The 26,939-nt window shown below is 44.6% G+C and overlaps 1 protein-coding gene and 1 long non-coding RNA gene across 3 annotated transcripts; one reads left to right on the forward strand and one right to left on the reverse strand.

Annotated features, from left to right (window-relative positions):
- On the forward strand, positions 1–7,721 carry LOC124674050. Of its 2 annotated transcripts, none has more exons than XR_006992928.1 (6): positions 1–129; positions 2,285–2,342; positions 5,518–6,639; positions 6,741–7,020; positions 7,089–7,195; positions 7,311–7,721. It is a non-coding gene; the product is annotated as an uncharacterized LOC124674050 (long non-coding RNA). The 2 variants fall into 2 exon arrangements; XR_006992929.1 differs by having other exon boundaries at positions 6,741–6,905; positions 7,067–7,195.
- Positions 4,119–26,484, reverse strand: LOC124674049 (MADS-box transcription factor 27-like). Its single transcript, XM_047210084.1, has 8 exons — positions 26,258–26,484; positions 25,286–25,364; positions 5,533–5,594; positions 4,741–4,840; positions 4,615–4,656; positions 4,454–4,537; positions 4,222–4,376; positions 4,119–4,137 (listed from the first exon to the last, which is right to left on the reverse strand). Exons 1-8 carry the CDS (start codon positions 26,437–26,439, stop codon positions 4,119–4,121), a joined length of 723 nt encoding a protein of 240 aa, XP_047066040.1. The 5' UTR covers positions 26,440–26,484.
- Between the last annotated feature and the right edge of the window lie 455 nt (positions 26,485–26,939).

The following is a 26,939-nucleotide window of genomic DNA, read 5'->3' on the forward strand; positions in this document are numbered from 1 at the left end:
CCGTGCGCCCGCCGGCTGAGCTTCCCCATTTGCCCATATCACGGCTCACCGCAGCTCCTGTCCCATCTGGTTGCCGTGACCTCGATTATGGTGTCTACCCCGGCTAGGGTTTCAGCGTCGGCGTGTCAGGTGAAACATCCATCCTCGTCTCCTAATTTCTCCGCAAGCGTTCTGTTCTCCCTCATTGTCTGTCGCCGCTGAGTGAATTGTGTGCATGTGCAACTCCGTGTGATTTTGTTCATCTCCCGTGTTAAAAGTTCAGTTAGCCATCGTCCTAGCATAAAATTACGAGCTCATGGCTTGATCTAGGCGCTGGCGCAACGTCACGCTAGATGTTATTCTACTTTATTTACTGGGCTGAAACTCATGCTAGAATCAACGGTGCCGACCTTTTATTTTGCTGCTTTGAGTCGCTCGCGCTCAATGTGCTTCAATGTGCTGCAATGTGGGAGATCCCGTTCTACATATGCATTATTGGAGGGTGTCACAGTTTTCCCAGATTCTAGGGATCCTGTATGTTATCATGTTGTGGGTTGCGGAGATAGTTCCAGAAACTTAAGATGTGTAGTTTATTGCCTGATTCTTAATTCTGTAAATAACAACCGTGGAAATTTCAGATATAATAACTACTCGAAGTGGGGGTGGGTTAGACTTCCTGTCAAATCTGCCTTCTTAACATATTTTCCTTTTGCAAATACTGGACTATAGTAATAAAAAATTCAGAACATTTGTTTCCTAGTTGTGAGGGCTCCAGAAATTGCTTTGGGTTGCAATACCTATTCGGTTTACGTCCTTTAATACAAAGTTCGTGTATATGCCACTAAAATTAAATGACCCCTTCTCTGAAATCAATATTCATTTCAGCGAAGAACAAGTGCAGTTTCGAAAGTATTGGGCTTATATATCCTTAACTGACTAGGTCCGTTTTAAGCTGGATCTTAGAGTGTCTCTGGTCCTTGCAGCAATCAAGGCATTTACGGAATACCTTCGGGTATTATGATGCTAGTTAGATTGATAGGATTGTAATATCTTTGTGGAGTTGAATGTGTAAGCATGCCGGTCCAATAAAATACAAAATATTATGCCAAATATAGAGCCTGTATAGCATATAAGAATGGTCCCTGGAGAATTGATCTGTTGGTCAAGTACAATTTAAGCATGTGGCGATATTTATTATCCGCTGCATGTTTGACCACTGCCAAAATTTGTTTGTTCTCACCATTTGGAAAGGAAAGTAACACTGATACTTGTAGGCACAAACGAGTCATCATGGAAAATGTGTAGTCAAAACATTTGAATTTTTTACCCAACTTGTTTGTGGAAATTTTGGTTTGACGCGTCAATGCATTCTACGTGATATTATCCAACAGCACTCTTGTAATGTACTGCTGAATTACATGCTTTGTATTTTGCCATTGCATCAGTGGTTAGTATTAGAGATATCTCATCATGCTAACATCATTACTGCTATTGGGAAGGAAACAAATAAAATACAAACTTACAATGGCAAAATATTGTTATTGCCAGGTAAAGAATCTGTTAGGGCCTAGGTAAGGGCACTAAAAAGTTTTTTCTGTTTTAGGTCCAGGTAAGGGCACTAAAGGGATCAGAGTAACAATATTGTTACTCTGGGCAATTTTTTTTTTCTGTTTTAGGGCCTAGGTAAGGGCACTAAAGGGATCAGGGAGTGATTAGACATACTATTCTGTCCTACATTTGTCAAATGGACTAAGAAAAAAATCTGTACCTGTAGTATTGATACAATCAGAGTGAGTAGTTTAGTTGTTTTGGTTCCGTTGACCTAGACTTATGTATGCCTTAGTGAGATTGTGTGCTCGGTACTGTTTTTTTAGCATTGGATGCTGCTGTTTTTTTTGTCTGAATAGCTGTTAGCACAAAGTAGAATCTATAATTTGTTAGGGATCAACTCCCTCTTCTGTTACATAGAACCTTTGCCATTTTCATTATATTCTTTACATATGCAGTATGATATGTAATTGTGGATGCAACAATGTAGAAGGCATTCAGAGTTTGAGATTGAATAATAATCATTGATATTCCCTTTCAAAATAAAATCTATATTGACTAGCATTCTACATGATATCCCCTTTTTAGAATAAATCTGTTCTGTTTTAAAATGAGTTATGCATTTCCTTCAAGTATCTTCTTGTTTGCTAAGTAACAAATTTGTGCTGGTACTTCATATTATTTGTTGCCAATAATCTCAGTTATTTCACTTCGCGTAAAGCTTTTGGTCTAAATTATTTATTTCCTTTTGTGCTAGTTGCTGCAAGTGGAGGCGGCAAGCTAGAGGCAGCAACTGCATAATTTGCAAGAGAATCGTAAGTTGCACAATACACACTCTATTATTCATGAGAAGTACTCCCTCTGTCCATAAAAGGATGTCGAAGATTTGTCTAAATTCGGATGTATCTATATACCAAATAGTGTCTAGATACATCTAAATTTAGACAAACTTGGGACATCCTTTTATGGACAGAGTTAGTAGCATAAATTTGTTCATGTATTTGGATCTTTACAAGATCATTAAGAATGCTTAAGTAGATAATGTATTCTAACTTTGTCGTAGACCTTAATGTTTATGCAGTTTGCTCAAATTCACGAGTTATCTGAACAATTGTTAGAATTCATCTATAAAAGACACATGGGTTTGATGGAGATCCAGTTTAATTTAATCTATTTTATTTTGACATGTGGTTGAAGTAGTCGTGGAATGGAAGGACATTTTTTATTGGACACGGACATATAAATAGATATGATTCCTCCCTTTTATGAATGCATTCTCCCTCCATATAAGGAAGGCACATATCATTTTCTTTTGCAAGGATCAAGGAGGTCCAGCAAAGACCACTTCGTTCCATTTCCCCCCTGTTTAATTGCCCTGTAGAGGACTTAATTTTCCTTGATGGTTGTGTCCCATCTCATAGCCACTGGGCATTACTCAATCTGCCTGGAAGCCCACAAATCCAGTCCCACTGTGAATTGTGGCCCATCAATGGAGGAGCACGGGCTTGCGACCAGGGCACTGTTTTCGGCAGCCTTAGCGCTAAGTTAGCCCCCACACCTTCTTTTGAGGAATTTTGGCCATAGCGAATCTGCGCCCACGGGAATGGAGGGTGCAATATTGATCGGCGGTAATATTTACTCTGTATATGTGAGGTGATTTGGATTATTAAAGTTAATGCTTTGGCCAAGAATTAAGCCAATAGTATCTGCGTTATGTGCACAAAATTGACTAGTGACAAAAGATTTGTGAAAGAAGATGGCCAGAGCTTGAAATTTGAAAAAGAGGAACTTATCTATCCAGATGAAGGGAGTACATACAATTAGAGGTTTAAACAACCAATGTCTTGAGGTCCACATTAACATCCAATCAGTGTTAATATAACCAACTGATAATATTAGTTTACAAGTATATAGGAACAGACAAAATTCACTGTGTAAGTCAGTGCAGCTGACTTGCCATAGTATCACTATGTATGTATTTCCAGTTATTTTCTCTCCGGGTGTTACTTTTACTAGGTACTTGTGGAAAACTTGACACTAGAGAAATGTGAAGTGGGTATCCATGTAGATAAACTGAAGAAGTGTAAACTGTGTCACAACTCACAATACATTTTTTGCCTCATGTGTAAACCTGAATTGCTTGTCTGCCATGCATAAAACTGTGTATGAATCAAGATGAAAAAAGCTGTACCTGATATTTGCTCACACCTTTTTGTCAATAAAGCTTTGCACACAATTTGCAGCTGTCATTTGTTTCAGCAAACTTGTAGAACGTGTCAAATATTTCTATTACAATCATTCGCAGTATCCTCTGTGCATTACATTTATTTGAAACAAATTTACATTACTCCCTCTGATTTATATTAAGTGTTGGGGCTTTAGTTCAAATTTAAACAAATTTTAATTAAAGTCCCGACACTTATTATGGATCGGAGGGAGTACCATTTATCAATCACCAGCCCGTGCAAACTGCTTATGTCTTGCTATGGGTTTAGGTTTGTTACAAACTTACATTCAATATTACTTCTGGCTACTCTTAATTGTATCCCTTGAGAATATTGATAATACGAGTAACCTATACCCCATAATCATCATGGATGTAGTTGCAGTCTGCAAGTGTTCAGTAAGTCATGATCGGATATATAAAAAACTGAGAACAAAATCAGTAGATCCAATGAAGAATAAGCAAGTTACCCTAGTTTAGGTGGTGCAGTATGTTCAGCATCATTTCGTTGCTGCGGGGAATTGAGTTCAAGATGAACAGGAACGTTGGCATCCTCAATAACTGCAAAGTTGTATGGAGTTCTTGAATCTCGGCCGACTGCAGTTACTGCCTCTGTCTCAGAGAGCTGAGCAAAGAATTAGTCGCAAGCCAATCAATTTATAGGCTTGTATCACATATTCATCTACCATAACTTTCAAATACCTTGTTATATAACTGAACATTTTCCTGACGAATTAGGTCAAGCTTTTTGTACAGTTCCATGTTTTCTTGGTGAACAAGACTTCCCTGCAAATAACCATCATCAGAGTCAGTTTGTTAAAACAATCTACAGGGTTCAGGCTAATATCAAAACGCTGTCATACCTTACGATTCAGTTCATGAATTTCATCAATCAAGAGCTGGTCCTGAAAGAATCATTAGTCCTTGTATGTTAGTCTTCTTGGAGGAGACAGTGAGGTGCAGATGTTAGAAGTGTTTGTCAGGCTGACCTTTTTTGTCCGGATGCAGCGTAGGCTTATCTCTAGCTGATTTTCTAGAGTCTGCAGCTCCTTGACACCCATTCCAGAAAGATCTTGCCCCATCAACTGCCTGCAATCAAACATCATTGTTTGTGTTCTGATTTGTAACTGAATGTTTAGTGAAAATTTCTACAAGCTTGCATGTCTGATTCAGTTGTGAATAGGTGAAGTGTACCATTGCACTGTTTTGTACCTTGTTAGGTTAGTTACATCAGGGATTCTGTAGGTATGTGCAGGTGTTAATTTTCTGTTGGTTAGGATTTGGGACTATACCAAGGCAAATCAGAGTGCTCTGACAGTAACAACAAATATCTAAAAAAGTATCTATAAAAGGCTTGCAATGTTTTTTTTTCCATTTTCTCTTTCTTTCACTTTTGAGAAGTGGAATTTGACATTCAAATAAATGGAAGATTGTTCTATAAAGTAGGTAATATCACTTTCTAGTTCCTATGCAAAGTATTCTATGCTCATGTGTTAAGTTCATTGTTACCGAAACCAAGTTTTTTTTATCTTCATAGGAAAGACTATCTGCTTGCGAATGCAACAATCTACATATTTTTTGACACAGTTACTAGATATTAGTGCATGAGTTTTGCTGTTTGTGTTGACTTCTTATATGTCAGTATCACGGAGTGTTTTCCATACAGTCAAGTTGTTTTGAAGTTATGTATGTGTGCTGGCAATGGTTTATGCTTGCTCCTTATACCTATGATGAATTTCTGATAAATACGTATGTAAAAATTTCAGGTTTTCAGGCCATACCGATGATTTTCTTGCAAGTTGTGCAGTTGTTGTCTCAAGCTTGCTGCCTCCCTTTGCCAGAACTATTGAATTTGAAACTACAGTCAAAATAGTGCCACATCCAGGTTTGCAAAAAGTATTGAAATAGACATGACAAACATGGTTGTGCTATCAGTAAGTTACTAGATTATACGCTGTTAAGTTGAAAATACTGAATCACATGGTGTTGCATGCAACTCCTTTCATGGAGTGACTTATACAATAAATGCTAAGCAAGGACAAAGGAACTCAAAGAACAAAAACAACGCAAATGGGAAACCTTGTCTCTTTTTTCATTTGGTACTTCAAGTCCAGTAAGTTTGTGCCAAGATTGTCTAAGCTCTTGACCGCGTGATGATTGTCTTCCATGATGTCACTCCTAATTCAAACAAATATTCTCCCTAAGTCCTAGAACCAATTATACCTGTTATGTTAGCATGTGAATTCCTGAAGAGATACATGAGCAGGTCATGAAATTGGTAAATGATCTCGCTGGTAGAACATTTCCCTTGGCAATAGAATGTTGCAGTTTGTCTTATCTTCAAGCAGAATTGTCAGCGAGTCATCTCAAAAGTTTCAGTGTGAACTGTAAATGGTTTATGCATTGTAGATAGTTTCAGAGGATGGGTGCAGGTAAATGCTTCATAGTTCCTCTGTTCCTTCCAAAATGTTCTGATGTTATGTTCTTTCTTTTTCATGTTACGTGGTTCAGTTGAAGGTTAGGAATTGGACAAAAGATGTTATCTGATGTTCTGCTAGGCTGCAGAAACGTTATACTTGTCTGTTTGCTGTTCCTTCTTGGTTCAACGTCTGCAGTGTTTACAACCTCTAATCCTCGAGGTTGTTGTGTAACTGGAGAAATTAGTGGAAATACATGTCTCGTTTATTAATGCTGTTTTGGCTTCGCCTAATGTTTAGTTTGTAGTTGGTTTGATGAGCCATTTGAATGTAAAACAGAAGGAGCTGTGTTAACTGATCTTAGGTTGAGTTCAAATCACATTATCTCTGTGTTCAATATGTTGCAGGTTGAAAAACCTTCGGCTCAGCTTGACATACACAAACTGTTCTAATGAGGAGCGCCACTCCAAGGTTCTTTCTGTGAGATTCTCTTCAATTTGAAAGAATTTATTCTTTGGAGATTTTTAATCTGAGTTAGCTAAATTTTCAACATGCCCATGCCATTAATTCAGGGTAGCATCTATGCAATACTTATGGGCACTTTATTGGATAAACACGGCAATTAACTCATTATGTGGACTTGCGCAATATCCATGCCATTCAGCACAGATTGATTAAGATGGGTGATTTCAGATCAAAGTCTCATCCAGTTGTGCCTTTCTGCTCTCTGTCGAACGGTTTGTCACCTTCATCCAATTATAACTAGATTGGAGAAGATAAATTGATGATAAAAAAATGACTTGACTGCAGTAGTAATCTTTCTACAGCTGAATTGCAGTATTTTATTTTGAGGTAAGGTCTTTATTGAGAATTTCTTCTTTCGTTTGAGAAAATTCAGGTGACCGGTTAGTGCAATTCAGGTGAACAGTTCAGAGCTGGTCCTGGAGGGTGCCACCACAAGGTTACTTGTCCGCGTCCAAAGTTCATATGAGCCGGACCAAAGAAGCCACTAGTTAGGCTGATATTGGTGAGCAAAGATGCCGCTCCTTTTGCTACTCTTTAAGTTATTTTATTTTGTTCCATGTTAAGTATTTGTGTTCTTGACGACATCGTCTTGTGAATTTTCGACACCGTGGTTTCAGCCGGCAAGGTGGGCTGCCTGGTTTCCTGGGTTTGTGGGTGTGAAGCTGCCGGATGTAGTTGAATGAGTTGATGGCGGTGGCTACAGGCATCGTTTTCTTTGTTGAAGTTTTCGATGAAGCAGCCCTCATCTTCCGATCCGGTCTTACAGATCGGATGATGATGGCGCTTAGCGATGCTTGGTGGCATGTTCCCTCGGAGGGACCCGTTGCTAGTGCGGTGGTGGAGGAATCAACACTCCACATGCAGGGAGCCTTAGATGAGCCATTTTGGTCTTTTCTCAAAGGTCCTAGGCATGTCGCCCCTCTCTAGCGCTGTCAAGGCTGACGAAAATGCTCATGGCAGATCACGACGATGCGATGGTTTTCAGTGTGTACTTTTTTAGCAGTGTGACTTGATTGTCTGGCTGTGCGTGTAGTGTGTTCTGCCTTACCGGCATCTTTTTTGTTCTCTGGTGCTTCAGACCTAGTCTAGCTCTGTATCGTTTTCTTCATAATCAATAAATTTAGCAACCCTCTTGCTAACATATAAAATCACGGGAATATAAGTTCTATGGTTCAACCTAGTCTTGGTGTGGTCATACCAATTGACACTTAGGTGATTGTGGTCATTAAAGAGGTTGCGGTCTTTTGGTCCTCTGGATCAATAGCTTCAGCTCCTACCGATTATATTGTGTGCTTCTAGCTGTCTTTATGGTGGTCGATAATGGTGGTGCCGACTTTTTTTGGTTAGTGGGACTCATGTTTACTCCCCGGTTGTATAATGAGTGGTGAGGAAGCAGCTTTTTGAGGACCTGATTTATAAGGGCGTGTCTCTACTCTTTAGCCTAAATGCGTTTAGAGATATAAGCATCTCACTTATTTGGATGGGTAACCCATATGTCTATTAAAAACCCTTTGAGGTTGGTCTAGTTTGTGCAGATTTGGTCACCTGCAGTTCTTTTAGAAGGAAATTCGAGATGTGATTAATTCGAGATGTGAAAATCACAGGAGATGTAAAAATTAAAGAGCACTTGGAGCCAACGCGGCAGGCCCTCGGGTCGCTCCCCCGTGAGCGGCTCCAGGGCGACCCAAACCCTACCCCCCGTCCGTCCTCCTCCACCCTCCCCTCGCCGCCGCCGCCGGCGGGAGCCGCCGGGCAAAGCCCGGGCGGTGCCGGCGGCGGTGGCTCTTCCTCCACCCGGCGCGAGACCTCCCCGAGCGGGCCGGCGGTCAGGCGGCGGCGGACCTCTCCCTCGGCGGCGGTGCTGCATGGCGGCTGGCAGCGGATGCGGCGGTTGGTGCGCGGTGTGGCTGCGTTGTGTCGCGACGACGCCGGAGCGGCGGGCGGTGCGGTGCAATGGCGGCGGCCGGGTTCCGCTGGCCCAGATCCGGGCCCTGCTGGGCCCTTCTGGGCTTGGTCGGGCCAGGGTGCTCTCGCTGGCGTAGTCTCCTGGTGTGGATGTGGTTGCAGCGGTGGTGTTGCGGTGCAGGCAAGGCGGGGCCTGGCGGCACGTGCTCAGGATCAGGCGGTGCAGGCAAGGCGGGCCGGCTCGAGATTGTCCCAGGTCGTGCTGCCTCGGCCGTGGGTGCCGGGGCTGAGGCGTTGCCCTTCTGCTGGGGAGAGCGCGGTGCTGGATGGCGGGGCGGCGTCCCTGCGGGTGTGTTGGAGCTCATGGCTGCGGTCTTCGGAGTTCGTCCTCGAGCCCCGTGTTGGTGTTGGTCGGTGCCCCCTCTATGTGGCGTTTCGGCGACGCCCACGGTGCTTCTCGGCGGTACTTCGTTTGCTATAGGCTGTGCAGCTCGGCGGCGGCTCGAGGTTGAAGTTGAGCGTTTGAGGCTGCGGGGCTCTCCGGGGGTCGCGATGCGGCGGTTGCAGGTGGTGGTCTGTTCCGGTCCTTGTTAGGCGGGCGCGAGGTTTCGGGACTCTTCGCTAGGCGAAAGCTTTGTCTTGGCGGCCGGCCAGGACCGACGACGGTGACGCCCGTGGGCGCCGCATCCTTCTTGTAGGCGTCGTCGAAGCGGGTGTTTCTTGATCTCCGACCGGGCTCTCCGGGGGAAACCCTAGATCCTTCGCGGGATCGGGCGTGGGCGGCACTCTTATGTCGCTTTGCCTCTTGAGGCCTCGCTTTGGACGTCCACCGGACAGAGGGACTTGTGGAGTGTTTTGGTGGTTCGGTGGAGGCGGGTTCGTCTTCGGCCAGGCGGGGCGCGGCCTCGGGGCCGGCGTGGTAGTTTGGAGCGGTGGCTCCGGTCTTTTCGCCTCCGCCTGTTGCGTTGAGGTGTGGTGGCGACCTGGTTGGTCGTCGACCCGTGTGGAGCGCAGCCTCGGGGCTGGCGTGTGGTGTCGTGTTGTAACGGTTTTCTGCCAGTTTTCCTCATAAACGGGCAACTCTTTTCTCCTATATCAATGAAAGGCAAAGCTTTTGCCTCGTTTAAAAAAAAAAAAGTCTATTAAAAACCCTTTGAGGTTGGTCTAGTTTGTGCAGATTTGCTCACCTGCAGTTCTTTTAGAAGGAAATTCGAGATGTGAAAATCACAGGAGATGTAAAAATGAAAGAGCACTTCAATTTACATTGATATAACTTAGTGTTTATCTCACTGTAAATATAAAATAAACGTCTAGACCATCGACTTGACCGCGTTCCATTTTTAATAAAATTGTTGGCTTACAAGTAGGCCTAAATGTTCACCAAGTAAAACATAATAGTTTATTTGGGGCATATAAAAACATATATGCAGATACATATAGCGGTCCTCATTTTTTAGCGCATGAATAAAGTTATTAACTATGTAGATAATATATCGATGTACATATAAAATTGTTTTAAACTTCAAAATATGATCCCGTTTTAGAGTGCAACAATTTTTATGTGTGTGCAGCATTGCCTGAAACAATTTCTTTGAGTAACATCTAAAGTTGTGGTAAAAGGTTGCAACATTTTGAGCAAAAAATTGATGTATGCAGCAAATCCACATTTGGTTGAAGTAAAATGTATAAAAACGCGTGAACTTTTGCAACGAAAAAGCTAGCGCATCAACATATGTGCCACATGGATTTACTTTTGGGTACACAACAAAAAATATAGACATTTAGCATTTCAAAACACCGTTTGTAACATAAGTAATTTTGTAAAAATTGACAACACTCCCCTTCAACAATGGTGGCACCACCATGTATCAATTATAGCTCATCGAACAAGAATCGGCCAGTTCTGATGCCTGACGAAGCTAGATCACGTAACCTTGGGACCAATCCATTTGCGGACATCGTCTTTTCTGACTGAAAGGCGTGAATGGAGATAGGAATTTCATGCTTCCCTCTGAACTCACCCAGGGGAAGCCCCCCACACTTGTCCTCAACCATCACATGCCTGGTGAGGGCGGAGCATGGGTAGTCCGTTGGAGGATATGTAGCCACAACATACGGAGGAGTGGGAGAATGAGTAGTAGGCCGTATGCACGCATAGGAGCAACAGGTTACCTCAAAGGAGTAGAGACAATCAGAAAAACAACGATCCACAAAGAAGCAAGGACCTGAGCAAGTAGTTATGAGGTGGAGCGTCGCTAGAGGCATGCTTTTGTGCATGAAGGAGCACTAACATCGACAGGAGGACTATACGAGGGGTAATCGGCTACTGAAATGACGAGAGGAGGACAATACGAGCGAGAGGGAGAAGATAGGTTGATCAACTAGCCGGTAAAAGAATAAGCCTTTCCTTCCAAAAGCTGCAATTTCTGAATAACATAAGATAACAAACATCATACTCAACGTCTTTAGTGCTTTCTAACGTGCAAGAAAGACATCAATTAAAAGAGGCAAAGATACACATGTGAACAATGACTAGATAAAACAGATGTTGAGGAAAGGTGATGCTAAGAGCAACCCCAAACCTCTATCCCATACTTGAGAGGTTTTTGCCAAAATATACACTTCAACCCTCCCTCTGAGCACCTATTTGTAGGGAAGCATCTACTTCATTCTATTTGCTCCTAGATTTATGAAGAGAATAGGAACCCTCTCCAAACCAAGAAAAAAAATCGAACAACCAGAGGCGGAAATGAAATTCCCCTCTTACTTTCAACCTTGTCCTCCCACTCACACATTGCTTTTCGTAGAGTGTCTGTGTTCCCCTGCACCAACAAAAATCCGCCATTCCCCCACCTCTCCATCGCACCGTATGCCGCCATCTACAGATTTGCATTGCCAGCGTGCACTACCTACCATCAACCTCCCACTTCCCGTTGCCCACCATTCCGGCTACATGCACCCCCACTGTCCATACAGTTGCGCTGCCCCAAACCTTTCTCCTCTACCATCGACACACATGTGAGGTGTACAGTAAAACCACATGACACAACTACTTGTGATTCATGATTGCGGGTTGCTTCTATATTTGGAGGACAAGCAATATATATTTCAAGAATCTTTGTATGTGAAATTAATGACTAGTGATGATACTAGCATTGATGACATGAGACTTCATTAAAAATATGGCCAAAGTGGATGACACCAATATAGACGTGGCTTTTGTGACTTGTAAATTATCCATAGTTCTTTTGCGACCGATATATGGGGAGGATAAGTCTTAAAAACATGTGAAATGTGCATTAGGTATTAAATGAGGTGCATGTCTCTTCACAATACAACATAATTATGTGAGGCCTTGATCTTTATCCATGGCATGAGTATTCGTCAACATTATAATTTACATACTTAAGCAAATGGCTCTGTACCTGGTCTTTGCTTTATAAAATGGATTGAGAGTTAGTGGCATTGAAATGTGGGCAACTAGAGTGAGTGGTAGGCATGTGTTTAGGTTTTAATCGATCTCCCCCATATTATTTTCAAGATTTATCTTTCTACGAATAATTGTCGTCTGTGAACTTTTTTCGTGCCTATGTGTACGTTGATGCAACTTTAGTATTAATACGAGCTTTCGTTACAAGAAAAATCCAATGTCTTTCATAGATATAAGATATGTTAGCCGGCCATGATAGAGGCAAAAAGAAAGCATACGACTGTGTTCAAGCCTGAAGTGTTGGCGTGATAGCCTTTTGATGCATTGAAATAGCTTTGGAAGGAAATTGTGACTCCAAAATATATGTCAAGGGTACTTAGAAAATATCATTGCTCATCACAACGAGCATAAGAAAATATTCATAGACAAGACTAACACTCCATTAAATACTACCACTCTAAGATGACTTGATATTGTGTTGGATTGGAACGCACCGATTAGGATGGTCATGGTTCTAGACCCACTTCATATGAACTTTGACTTTCACTTTTTTGGAAGGCATAGACGAAGACATGCATTCATGCATAACCATGCGTCAATCGTAGGAAAATAATATGGTTACAAACTTATGTACTCCTATGGGCTTATGCATCAAAGGCCCGATTGACCCAATCATAAGAGCCCATGCCAAACACCTTGATCTATATGTGAATCTTCTTCCAATGAAATAAGAAATACATGTGAATGATATTAATTCTAGAAATTTGATGTTACATCAATAGTTGTTTGTGTTCTTAGGTTCTAGGAGATGTATGAAGAAGCAAAACGACCTAAAATTCAGTTCAACATTTTCGACTCATCGGTTCAAAAAGATAAACCTAGTGTAACTAGAACAATTATACAAATCCATGCAACCAATTTAATTAATATAGACAATGGTGAATGAGGATTTCGGCATGAACACCGATTAACTAATTTGGAGCATGGGCTCCTCATTTATATGGATGCATCATGGAATATCCGCATCGGATATTGTTGGTATAGCTTGTTGACCCACTAAAGTCCACCCTATTGGACCACTATGGGCACTTTGGACAACCACGTCCCATATAGTTATGTCGCACTTACTCAAGGGTCCAAAAAACAAATCCTAGCCCCACTGTCCATGCCGATGTAATGCCCACTCCTATTTCCACTTTAAGACATAAAACACTTGCCCTACTACCCCACTACCCACACCGCTGCACTCGCCACTAATCACTTCACACTATCCACTCTAAACCCTATCTCGCAACACTCCCTTCCCCATGAGATGATGTGCAAGATCAAGATATGCAGGTTATCCTGAGATGGTTATGTCACTCGATCTGCCCTAGAAATCATGCAAAAGTCATCTGTCAATGTTCCTAGCTCGTAGGTATGTGCTTCATTCCTTCTATAGATTGCAGTTTTTTCATCTTGTCCTTTTATCTTATAGAATAAAAAATATATCTCATTCAGATCTTCCGTGGGGATGATGGTTGTCAAAACGTTTGCACATAGTATAGATGGAAAATCTATGGTGAGTTCATAGACCGCTTAGAGGATGGTGTGCATGTGCTCGATGAGCTCTCCTACATCATGCAGATTCGCCACCTCCAACATGATGTAGAATCCGTGCAAAAAGAAGAGGCTCTAAAAGTAGTGTGAGGAGAAAAAAATGACTGCTTCCTAAATAAGGGTACTTGTCCAATAAGTGTTCCTTTTGAAGTTATTTCATTAGTGAATGAATAATTGGTAATAACAGTCGCGTGAAGGCTCGCTAAGATCTACCAAATAGTAGACTAGGCACATCGGCAATAGGGAAATTCCTATTTTGAGGAAGAGCTGTGAAGGAGAAATATGCAATGTTAGTGCCACAAAGGATAAATGAGCCGGACCAACCGTTCCATGTCATCATCATCAAGACCCATCGTGGTAGATCCAACTCCACTACAACAAATTGACAATGACGAACTCGTGGACAAGCCAAATAGTGAGGTACCGCAACCTTGCCACGATCCTGACCTAGCTCATCCCCATCATTGTTTTCACAAAGCCGCCGAAAAATAACGGCCCCCAACCATATGTCTCTCCATCAACTTCCATCTTCAAAATGATACCCCAAGAGGGAACATAATACCAGGCGTTGGGGTCCTCGAATATGAGGAGGACCAAGTCAAACGACGTTGTTTCTCCGAGATCATCTTGATCCAGGAGAAAAGAACTCCAACTAGGATGTCATAATCAAGGCAACAAAGCAGGCACCCGCCACCTTCATGAGCCCCGATCAAGCCAAACCTGTCTCTCCTATCAATCTTGTCTTCGAAGCTCAGGACTTGTTGGTCCAGCCAACACACCACCACCATCCTCCGCCCTACCAGAGAGCATCTAGTCTATGCTCGTTGCTCCAGGCGATGTCGGTATGACCCATTGGGTACCTACTGTTGGCGTACATGGTCTGGCCCAGCTAAAGGTCCACATGGCGTTTCACTAAGGACCACGAGGCCCAAGTGAAGCTGGCGGCTATGGCTCAGGACCATGGTTGTAGAACAAGGACACAAAGCTCAAGATTAGGAAACTCTAGGGTTATCCTCTAACTTTTAACCAACCCGACACGGTACCTGAGGCCTAGCCTCCTTTATAAGGGCTAGGAGCAGCTGTCAAGGAGGACATGAGAACTACACATATGCACATGGGATGTAATCTCCAAGATTCACCACCATATCCATCACGGTGACGTTGTAACATTCATCAATAATCAAGATCAAACAAGCAAGAAGTAGGGTTTTACTCTCCGGGGGCCTGAAACTACGTAAATCTCGTCTCTCCTTTGTTTGATAGCTGATGCATCTACCAATGTTCTTCTTTCCCTAAAACCCAATTACATCATCCATGGGCATTGCCGTGGATACCCCCACATCAATTGGCGCTATCTGTGGGAACTCTAGGTACTAGAGTTATGAATTCAGCGGCTCCAGCATCGACGATCTATGAATCGCCGCCTTCTGGGGAGCAGATCTACTTCGGATCCCTCACGTTCATCCCACCCGCCAGCCTCGTGCCAAACATTCCACTCCTTTCACGAGGGGGTGGATCTAGCGCTTGGAGATCTACGCTTCCACGCCAACACGGTGGGCACCATGCGTCTCCCATAGTCGAACCGTTCGACTCCGGGGGATCCAACATCGCCATCAGCCGTTGCGGTGGCCTCCACACCATATTTTGTCGGCTCTTCCAACGATCCCAACGCGAATCTTCTGTGTCAAATGCGACACCTACTACGTCACGAGTCCGAATGACTTCACACTAGATCATGATGGCGGCTAAGACAGCCATGAGAACTGCAGCAGCAACACACACCTAACACGTTTTCATGCGCGGTCATCGACCCTATCACCGGAGCGGAACAAACCACCGGAGCTGAAGAAACTACTGGAGGCGGCAATGGGAACGATAGAGGGACCAACCGGACAACCATCAACATCCCTTCGGAGGCTTGGAACAATGCAAACGAGGTCATAAGAGGCTCGACCCCTATGCCGACGGACTCGACACAGGAGGAGTTGATGGCCTACCATACCGTCCATCATCGGGAGCATGTACGCATGACTGCAGAACTCGACAATCACAAGCAACATGTTGATGAGTCAATACAACAGTGATGAGCGTTGTCCTCCTTTTACTCTTCCTCATCAAAGCACTCTACCTCGGGCGTGGCGCCGAAGCGATGCTCTCGGCCTCGTCAAAGAAGGTACACTCGAGCTATCAAGAAGCCTTGACTTTGGTGGGCACAACGGGCAACCTAATGGCCAAGTTGTTGCAAGCCACACTAATCACAACTCTATGTATATGTTGCCTACCTGCATCCGGTGAACGATCCCCGAGCATCCCTTCACCGATCGACAAACACTAGTAGGAGCTGTGATCACAGATGGGAAGCTTAGCACTGAAAGGGAAATCGCGCCTCGGCGATCCGACCGATCGCCTCCGCAAGACGAGCACTCACCGCATCACTGCAATAACCCATGGCGAGCACGAGGATCACACGAATACTACGCCCGCAACAACATCACACAACGCAAGGTCGTCAGGCCCCACATGGTGCGCTTATACCGAGTCCCCTGACTCCGACGAACACGCCGAGCCATGCGGTGCAGGATGCTTCAACCCTTGCGTCCACCGGATCCCGATGCTGAAGGGTTTCAAGTTGACCTCAAAACCCCCAAGTACGACCGGCTCAAAGATCCAAAAACTTGGCCGGAGGACTAGCTCATAGCGGCATGATGCCAAGGAGGTTCAAAAACTACTACCATGCAGTCCCTACAACTGGAGTTGAAGGGCGCTCCTTGCTCAAGGGCTTACCTGTGGGATCCATCAGCACTTGGGATGACCTGGTCAATAGCTTTGCGCCAAATTTCCAGGCTACTTATAAACGACCCGCATCCATCAAAGGGTTGTGGACGTGTACCCAAAGATCAGGCGAATTGATACGCTCATACATCCAACGATGAACCATCGTGAAGAACACCGCGGAGGACATCTCCGAGGAGAGGGCGATCAACACCTTCAACTGCGGCCTGCGTAGGTGAGAACTCAAGGAAGAGCTAGGCTGCGTCAAACCAAAGACCATAGCTCACCTGGTGGATATCGCCAACCGATGGGCGGATGGCAATGACTCTCTGCACAACAACCGCACGCTTGGTAGATGATGATGATGCAGACACAAGATACCCGACAAATTCGGGGGCGCAGGCGTGATTGCAACATTTATCATAGAAGGAAACACAATAACTGTGGCTACGAGGGAGCCGACGACATCGAGCTGGTAGAGGCCGGGTTCCATGACAAGTGCGACGACGAGAACCTCAACAACAGCCACCGCGACGGAGGAGGCTACCACAATTAAAGTTGTGCATGGCGATCATGTCGCGCTCGTGATGACGCACCATCGCCTCACTAGCTACTCTCACATCCTTGCACCATCCACTTCTACAAGGATGAAAATGATAACAAGAAGTCGAGTCATCTCCTAAAAGACTGCCGCTAGTTCCAGAAGGTGCAGGAAGCCTACGCCCATATGCAAAGCCACTTAGCATCCCGTGGGACCGTGGCGCATGGTCCACTGCCACCACCACCATTGCAGCATGGTCAACAAGAGTTTGCGGTTATCCAACAGCCTCAACACACACAACAATTTGCGGTACCTGCTAACAAAGCCAACACATATGCACCTTCGTTCGGAAATGTATGCACGATCCACAAAAGACGCCCCTCGAACCGGTGCCAAAAGCTGATCACTCAAGAGGTGAACTTGGCTGTAGCATTGCCGCCTGCCACACCCGAGTACCTCGATTGGTCAGAGACAAGTATAACCTTCAATAGAGCAGATCACCCTCTTCAAGTCCCACGTCCAGGCCACTCCGCCCTAGTACTTGAAGCCCAAATCGATGGGTACGAGATGGTCAATGTCTTCATGAATGGAGGAAGTAGAATCAACCTTATCTTAGCCAACACCTTGCACACAATGAACCATTCTCTAACGAACATTGTGCCCACCGACATCACCTTTCACGGCATTGTCCCAGGGAAGCCTGTCCTTCCCTAGGTAAATTTTCCCTAGGCATCGTCTTCGGCAAACCAGATAACTTCAGGAGCGAGAAGATCGACTTCGAGGTAGTCGACTGGTCGGTGTAGTACCACACCGTACTTCGGCAACTAGTGTTCGCGCGGTTCATGGTAGTACCCCACCTCGCATACCTCAAGCCGAAGATGCTTGGGCGCAACAACACGATCACCATCAACGAGAGATTCACCCATTGCAACAACCGCGACCATGATTTTAGTAAGCTCTTTGAATTGTTCGAGATGCATGAGGAGCTTGCACAACTCAAGGAGTCAAAAGACCACACCCTCCTCCTAGTGACATAAAATACCGCACATGATTTGGCATTCGAATCCAACAACGACACCAGGGCGCATCAGGTACACCCGACGGATTCCTCCAAGGCGTCTCTCGTGTCGACTAGCCTTAGTACCGCATAGGAACTCGCGGTCATCAAATTCCTCCGTGAGCGCTGGAAAATATTCACCTGGTGTCCAACAGCCATGCCAGGTGCACCCAGGGAATTCGCCGAGCACGCCCTCCAGGTGTGTCGAGATGCCAGACCCATCAAGCAATCGAAGCGCCGCTTTTCAGAGCTGAAATGCAAAGCCACCGTCGTGGAGGTCAATAGACTCCTCGAAGTAAAATTCATCCAGGAGATCAAACAATCCATCTGGGTAGTTAACCCAGTGTTGGTCCCAAACAAAACATGGAAGTAACATGCATGGGCATAGACTACACAACATTGAATGAGCATTGCCCGAAGGACCACTTCCTGTTGTCGCACATCGACCAAATAGTTGACATGACCACTAGCTGCGAGTGTCTCTCCTTCCTTGACGCCTACTGAGGCTACAACCAAATCCGGATGAAGGTTCGAGGAAAATACCGCCTTAATCACACCTTACGGTGTATACTACTACGCAACAATTCCCTTCGGGCTAAAAAATGCAGGCAACAAGGTGCATGCAAGCCTGCATGATGAACAAATATGCAGGAACATCTAGGTCTACGCAGACGATGTGGTCATCTCGACCAAAGATGGAGCCACACTAATTCAAGATCTCCACAAGACCTTCGACTACCTCGATTGATACCACATCAAGATGAACCTGGATAAGTGCATATTTGGGGTCCCGCGTGATAGCTTCTCGGGCACTTCATCTCCCCGAGGGAAATCAAAGAAAACCTGGAGAAGATACAAGCAATCATGACAATGGAGCAACCGACAGATCTCTAGGGCATCCAACAGCTCGCAATGATGTGTAGCGGGGCTCATCCGTTTCATCAGTAAGCTCGACAAAAAAGCGCTACATTCTATCAGCTGCTGAGGAAATCCGACAAGTTCGAGTGGACAATAAAGGCACGGACAACCTGTGAGGACCTCAAACACATACTGCCAACCTTGCTCGTCCTGGACACTCCCCCCGAGAAGGAGAAAATGCTACTCTACATTGCCGCCATTAATCAAGTGGTTAGTACCGTGCTCGTCGTCAAGTATGCGTATGTAGGAAAACCCATGGGATGCATTACCCCATATACTACCTCAGCGAGGTCCTCCTACCAAGCATCGGTACCGACACTACCAGAAGCTAGTATATGGTGTCTTCATGACGGTGCACAAACTGCACCATTACATCCAGGAACACCTAATAGTGGTGGTAAGCGAGGCCCCGTTGTCCTGCATATATACTCAACAATCCCGAATTAACGGACTAAGTCTACATGTGGGGAATCGAGCTCTCTCCACGAGATATCACCTACGAGAAGCTCAAGGCGATAAGGTTGCAGGTACTACCCGCCTTCACCATTGACTGGATTGAAGCCCAAACACTTAGTCCACAAGACCTTTCCAGCTCCTGGAGCATGTAGTTCGATGGTTCAAAGAGAATAAAAGTAGCAGGCACCTCGTTGTCCTTGTATCATCGCAAGGAGACAAGATGCGCTACACACTATGGATGAACTTCCACAATGCCTCCAACAATGAAGCTGACTACGAAGCTCTGTTGCATGGCATGCGCATGGCCAAAGCACGCGGTGCTACCCGCCTCATGATATATGGGAACTCGAATCTTATCATGAAGCAGATAGTGAAGCAATGTGATGCAGTCAACGACAACATGATCGCCTACCACGATATGTACAACCTCCTGGAGGGCAGCTTCGACGGATGCGAACTCTACCACATTGGCCGCGCCAACAATGAAGAAACCGACACACTGGCTAACATCGGGGGGTCCAGTTGCACGCCCATACCACCTGGAACCTTCCTGGAGCAAATCAACGAGCGACCAATAAAGGTAAAAACCCCCCACTACCCTACAAAGTCGACAACGCACTCGGGGGTTGCGCCTGGTTACGACATCGAGGCACCCGTAGCAACGGACGAGCAAGCTACCTCTAAACCCTAGCGGAACTAGTGCTGATAAAATCAACTTGGACGCACCCATACGTTTCATACCTGGCATGTCAGGAGCTGCTGGAGATCCCGACCTAGGCACAACAAATCGTCCATCACTCCAAGGCCTACACGATAATCAACGATGAGCTCTACAACGAAGCATATCTGGCATCCTCCAAAGGTGCATTGCAACCGAGGAGGGCAAGAGCATCCTACTAGACATCCACGAATGCATATGTGGGCATCACACCAGCAGTCGGGTGCTAGTTGCAAAAGGCCTCACGATAGGTTTCTAATAGATCAGCGCAACACAATACGCCAAAGATATCGTCAGCTAATGCGATGCTTGGCAGAGGTTTCCAACCAAGCCCCATGCACCTGCCGCGGAGCTGAGGACAATTCTCCTTGCCTGGACTTTTGCCCATGGGGACTCAATATGGTTGGAAAACTGCAGAAATCCTCCCGCACAGGTCACACTCATCTCCTTGTCGCGGTCGACAAGTTCACCAAGTGGATTGAGGCAATGCCCATCACCAGAGTAGATGCCACCTCGGATATGAATTTCTTCATGTCATTCACCTGTAGATTTAGGGCTCCCCACAACATCATCACCAATAATGTCGCTAAATTCACCTCAAGGGAGTTCCATGACTTCTACTAGGAACTATGGATTCAAATCAGCTACGCATCAGTTGCACACTCGCAAACCAATGGTTAGGTAAAAAAGGCCAACGACATCGTCTGCAGCGGCCTCACGAAACGGAACCTGCGACCCTTAGCTAGAGAGAGAAACGGCAGCGTGGGTAGAGGAACTACCATCGGTTATGTGTAGCCTACGAATGACCCCCAACAGGTCCACACTACACATCGTTCTTCATGGTGTACGGCACAGAAGCTTTGCTGCCGTCCGGTGTCCACTGCAACGTGCCACAAGTCATCGCTTACGGCGAACCCTTCTCATCAGCTGCACTCAAGGATGACATAGACATATTTGACGAGGAGTGAGACATCTCCCTTCTTGCCCGTTCTGCTGTCTACCACCAGATCCTGATGCACTTCCGAGTCAGAGGTCGCTCCCTACATGATTGTCGACTGCGACTGAACATTGCATAACTTGCAACTTTGAGTCTCCACTCAAGTCTATGATTCGAATAGACATTCGAGGGCTATTGACGTGAGTATGACCTATCGAGTCCCTACTCTTGGCATAAATGGTCCGGCCTAGCTGAAGGCCCATATGGCATTTCACTAAGGACCACGAGACCCAAAGGAAGCTAGCTGCTACGGCCCAGGATCCCGGCGTGCAGAACAAGGAAAAAGGTAAGATTAGGAAACCCTACAGTTCTCCTCTAACTTGTAACCAACACGATACGGTACCTAAGACCTAGCCTCCTTTATAAGGGTAGGAGGGGCCATCGGGGAGGACACAAGAACTACGCACAGGCACACAAGATCTAATCTCCAAGCTTCACCACCATAGCCATCACGACGACGCTAACCTTCATCAATAATCAAGAACAAATAAGCAGGAAGTGGGATTTTACCCTCCCGGGACCTAAACTGGTTAAATCTCGTCCCCTCCTTTGTTTGATAGCCAATGAATCTACCAACGCTCTTCTCTAAAACCCAAGTCCACTATCCATTGGCATTGCCGTGGATATCCAATGCCAGTAAAAGCGCTACAGCGCGCGTGCCAGTAAAAGCGGAGGACATGTGTCCCCACTTGCGCAACGTGTCAAGTGCCGCAGAATTTTGGGCCCACTGGACAGCGACACGACAGCTCTCGCGCCTTCCCACTACAATGATCGTGGCCATCGTCAGCACTGATGTCACCATAAGCAAAGTTTCGGCGGATCTCCTTCGAAAAATAGCGACAGGGAAAATGTCGACGGTATAAAAAGAATAATTTCGGGAGCCTTTGATCAAATACAAGTGTTTGTTCAAATGCTCGGGGGCTACTCTCATCAGAAGTGTTCATGCTTCCGATAATAGGATGGTATAAAGAGAAAAATATATGGGGGAGTTTAAAAAGAGGAGACAAAAGTTGAGCCTACAGCCAAGTACAAATACTTGACTATAGCCTCGGGGGCTACTCCCATCGGAAGCGCTGGTCGCGCACCCGATAAAATAAAGATAGAGTGGAAGTCGAGACTTTGAAGATGTCGAGAGAAGAAGTTATGCAAGTTGAGCCTACAACCAAGTATAAATACTTGGCTGTAGCCTCGGGGGCTACTCCCATCGGGAACGCTGGCAGCGTACCCGATGAAATTGAAGGAATAATAGTGAGCATATTTCGAGTTATGATACAACTCTTCATATACTCCCATCGGGAAGGCAAGATAAAAAGAAAGAGGCATATCATATGACTCGAATAAATGTGCTACTCCAGCAGCCGAAAAATATACTCGACAATATATTCTCAGAGCACCTCTGTCGCGATTCAATCTCTGAATGCCGCAATACTTTGCGAAGGTAAGACCCCAGGATCCGTCCCGCGCGGCGTGGCATCGCACCCAAATGCGTTCTGCTGCTTTTTTCCGTATCAACATATGCGAAGAAAAATTCTAACAGACGCGTTAGGTACCCGATAAAATATGACTGGAGTTCGGCATATGGTAAGACCTTAAGAGGCACATGTCGAACTACACCAGTATACCGAGATCATGTCCAGTGACTTGATCTTGAAGTAGGTTTTTGCGGGATTGCCACTAGAGCAGTTAACTGGTACCTGATCCGTCAGATGAACCAGCCCCAACTACCAGTATCCCTGTACAATATATGATTATTTTACGAAAGATATTTTGGTAATTAGAAGAAGTCAGGTGTTAATCATAATAAGAGAGATTTTCCTTAAATCTTTGATTCAAGCAAAATCTCGGGGGCTACTGACATAGGCATCCCCAATGGGCCTGCCGAAGATGGTACCCGGGGTTTACTGAAGGCTCAGGACCCGACGAATATGAAGCCCAGAAGCCCAATTGAGTATGCGTTTGGAAAGATAGAGTTGTATTAGGAATAATAACTTGTAAATACTACGGGACGGACTCAAAGAAGTATCTCGGTGTTTGTAACTTGTACATCACGAAACCCTCGGCTCCGCCTCCTATATAAGGGGGAGTCGAGGGAGAAAGAAAGGATCGATTCATTGTCAGCATAACCCTAGTTTTCTAAGAGTCGAGTACTTTTCCGGCTGAAACCCTCGAGATCTACTTGCCCTCTACTTTCCGCAAAACCCTAGTCTACAACTTGTAGGCATTGACAAGTTAATCCCTTGTCACCCAGAGCAGCTGCAAGAGACATGCCTTTTTTGCAGATCATCATTGCCAATAGTTAGAGCCACGTTAACTACCATTGTGGTCATTATTGCATGACGCACCACTATGAGCCGTCACACATCACGAAAGGAAGGGTGTGCCATCCTGACCAAAGGATTAAAAGGATTTATAGTAGTACCAATACCAATTAGACACATTTTTTTGGAAGCTCATCTTGAAAGAACATCTTAGTAAATTGGGCTTGGTTGTGAAAAATATACAGATGGGTGACCTCTTCGAATGTTTCTCGGAGACAAAGAGTGCTTGAAAGACTTGCGTTGTTGTGTAGACTTGAGTGACCACTTTCAGTCCCAGAGTGGTTGGACGTGACGAGTCTTACCCTCTTGGTTACACATGTATGCAAGTCAAGGGAAAAAACACGTGACACACGATGCATATGGGCCCTTTTGAGGCGCACATCATGACACATGTACGAACGTTGGAGATATGGCCATTTTTCAAAAGGGAACATTCATGGTTGTGGGTGTATATGATCGACATCTTGGCCCATGACTTAATAGGATTGATCTCCAAAGGAAATCTCTCTTAATGCGTTCACTAGGAGCAATATTGCCATGGATACCTCCTCGGAAGTTTTTTAGAGACAAAGTATCGGGGTGTGCACGAGTGAGGATAAATTGCACTAGGGAACACCTATGATTAAATACTGCCTGTCCAAGAGTGGGTGAGAGTTATAGAGAGGGAGCAGCACACACACTGCCAGACCACCATGAGAGAGCCTCACTGTTGGGGGGCCATGATAAACCACTAGAGGAGTACGTCGTACCAATGAGAAAGCCCCACGTCACCATGCATGACACAAGCTTAGTCTGGATGCATCTTCTTGCGGAGGCAATGTGTGCGGGGGTGGGGGGGGGGGGGGGGATACCAGATGAGGATGCTATGTTTTAGTTTGTGTGATGTTGTTTGATTGTAGTATTATTTTTATTCAGCTAGTTCTCTGAGAAATACATAACCTTGAAGGAATTGAGAGTTTCATGATAGTAAAAGTAAGAGTAGATGTCAAAATTCAAGCAGGAAAAAAAACGCATAGATAGCGACCATTTTATTCATGAAACCCAAGAGTAACGTATGACTCTTACATGCAATAATGGTCGATACATAGCAATAACTGACTAGCTAACAGGCTGATAAATAGCTATTACTCAGGCTATTTTACACATGTACGTAACTCTTCCAGAAATATTGCGAAGGAAGTGCCAGGCTACGTTAGTTTTCTTTCCCATATAGCGTTGGTCAGCAGTTCAAACCTTACTACTTGTTTCATAAGGTTTATGAGGGCCGACCCTACAGAAGATCAAATATTGCAACTGTCCATTCTTCAAACTTATATTCATAGCAGCATAGATTCTGAACTTTTCTACTACTCCGGCCTAAATCTTGTCTAACCTTGCATGTGCACTGTAATCACAGCAAAACCATCGACTTGATCTAGACCTTAGGCCACATACTTACGAATTAATAACAAAAGTACTCCGGCCTATGACGGCATTTATTTTTCTTGGAACAAAACAAAGATTAAACAAGCAATGAGTAGACATCAAATCAATGCCAACCCAGATGCATGCATTTGGATATTGTTCCAGAGGAAGGTACTTCAATTTAGTGTAGTGATTTGATCCCAGAATTTTTATCTGAACCTGCATCAGCATATATTTGCACTTGTTCTTGCATGCAGTTTTTTATAGTGCAAAGGCTGGTTGCCTAACTTTCTGTCTCTTATCTAACTTGTCCTTTGATGCTGCTTACAAAGTTAATTTTACTTCGTGATTATAGAGGTAAACTATTAAAAACTGATATAACTAAAAGACAACAGATCAGAACTCCCGACAGCTTCACATGACCAAAAATAGAATATCAAAGATTTGCAGAATTTATGTATCTCAGTAAAGGCATACCTTAAGCTCCGAGTTGGGGTTTGCGACAAGTTGCTCCTCCTCCTTTGCTCGGCCATATCGATCTATCACTGACTTCATGCTGCATGAAACGAACATCACACTAATCAGAACAGATTCCTATGTAGTATAACTTGATCTGAAAGAAGCAAGCACATATTTTCCATGTATTTATACAAAGAAGTAACGATAAAAATAATTTACTTGTTTTATACGAACAAGTATTGGCCATGACAAGCTAGATGTCATCCCTTTCTCGTAAAAAATGCCATCCCTTAACTGACGTCAGCAGAGAATTCACGCATAATACCAGGAAACCCTACACCTATATATATCTATCACTTCTTCAATTTGGTGAGATCTTTATTACTACCTCTGTCCATAAATAGATACCTTAGATTTGTCAAAATTTGAATGTATGTAGACACTATTTAGTGTATAGATACATCTAAATTTAGATAACTCTAAGACATCTATTTATAGACGGAGGGAGTACTTCATTCCTGTGCAAAGACTAACACTGTGCTAATAAACTTCACGAAGTAGTAGTAGAAACGAGTTCATCACAATTTTTCTCCTAGATAGAAGCTAAACAATAAAGATGTAAAAAAGAAAGAAATGATGCTACAAAGGTAAACAATATGTCCTAGTATTTGTTCTTCTTGGTTTTTTTGAAAGGGAGTATATATATATATATATATATCCTTCTTACTCAAGGTCGTTGCATGCATATATTTAGGGAACTGGACTCTTGGTTGGTTAATTGGCTTTGTGCCTTGGTACAAAGATGCAGAAATACAACTTGGACAAGATTTTCGAAAATAGTAAGAAGTTTCAAAGGTAAAATCACACGTATCAGAAGCTAATCAATACAGCGACCATGTAGCTGATAACCAAGTAGCTGGCCTTTCATAGGCCAAAAAGGTAGAAAAAGACAAGAAAGGAAACTGAAGCAATGAAATGGAATCCATTGACCTGGTGCTGGCGTACTCATAGAGGCGGCCGGTGCTGGAGAAGATGACGAGGCCAACCTCGGCGTCACAGAGGATACCTAGCTCCTTGGCCTTCTTGAAGATCCCGTTCCGCCGCTTCGAGAAAGTCACCTGCCGGCTGGTGGAGTTGTCGATCCGACGGATCACTATCTTGCCTCGGCCCATTTCGGAAACTTGGACGCAGAGGACAAGCAGGTGCAGAGCAAGGGAGGCGATCGAGATAGGCAAGCTGCGGGATCTAGCCGGAGCTCTGAAAGGAGAAAGCTCCCAGGTTTCCCAGACTGGCGGCTTATTGGAAGGGGAGAGGTAGGAGGAGTCTTCTGTTGATGCCTCTGCAAGTTGCCTTTCCTTTAGTTGCTCAACTTCCTTAAATTAGCAAGGAAGTGGGAACGGGCAAAGATGCGTCCCGATTGGCTAGGATTGTAAGATGGGTTAATTTATTGTAAACGTTAAACTAATGGTGATAATTAAGGGGACGTGGACCATCTTGGAAAGGATGCCTCAAATTGTATGCACACATGAAGGCTAAAGTAACGACATTGTACAATACTGGATATAAACTTTTTTTAAATACCCTCAACATCATCAAGCTAGAGACAATCGACATACTTTCTCAGGTTTATTTTGGCATGCACAAAGATTGAAAGCAGGGTTACTTATTGTTC

The sequence above is a fragment of the Lolium rigidum genome, chromosome 7 (genome assembly GCF_022539505.1).
Source record: "Lolium rigidum isolate FL_2022 chromosome 7, APGP_CSIRO_Lrig_0.1, whole genome shotgun sequence".
Classification (NCBI taxonomy): Eukaryota; Viridiplantae; Streptophyta; class Magnoliopsida; order Poales; family Poaceae; genus Lolium; species Lolium rigidum.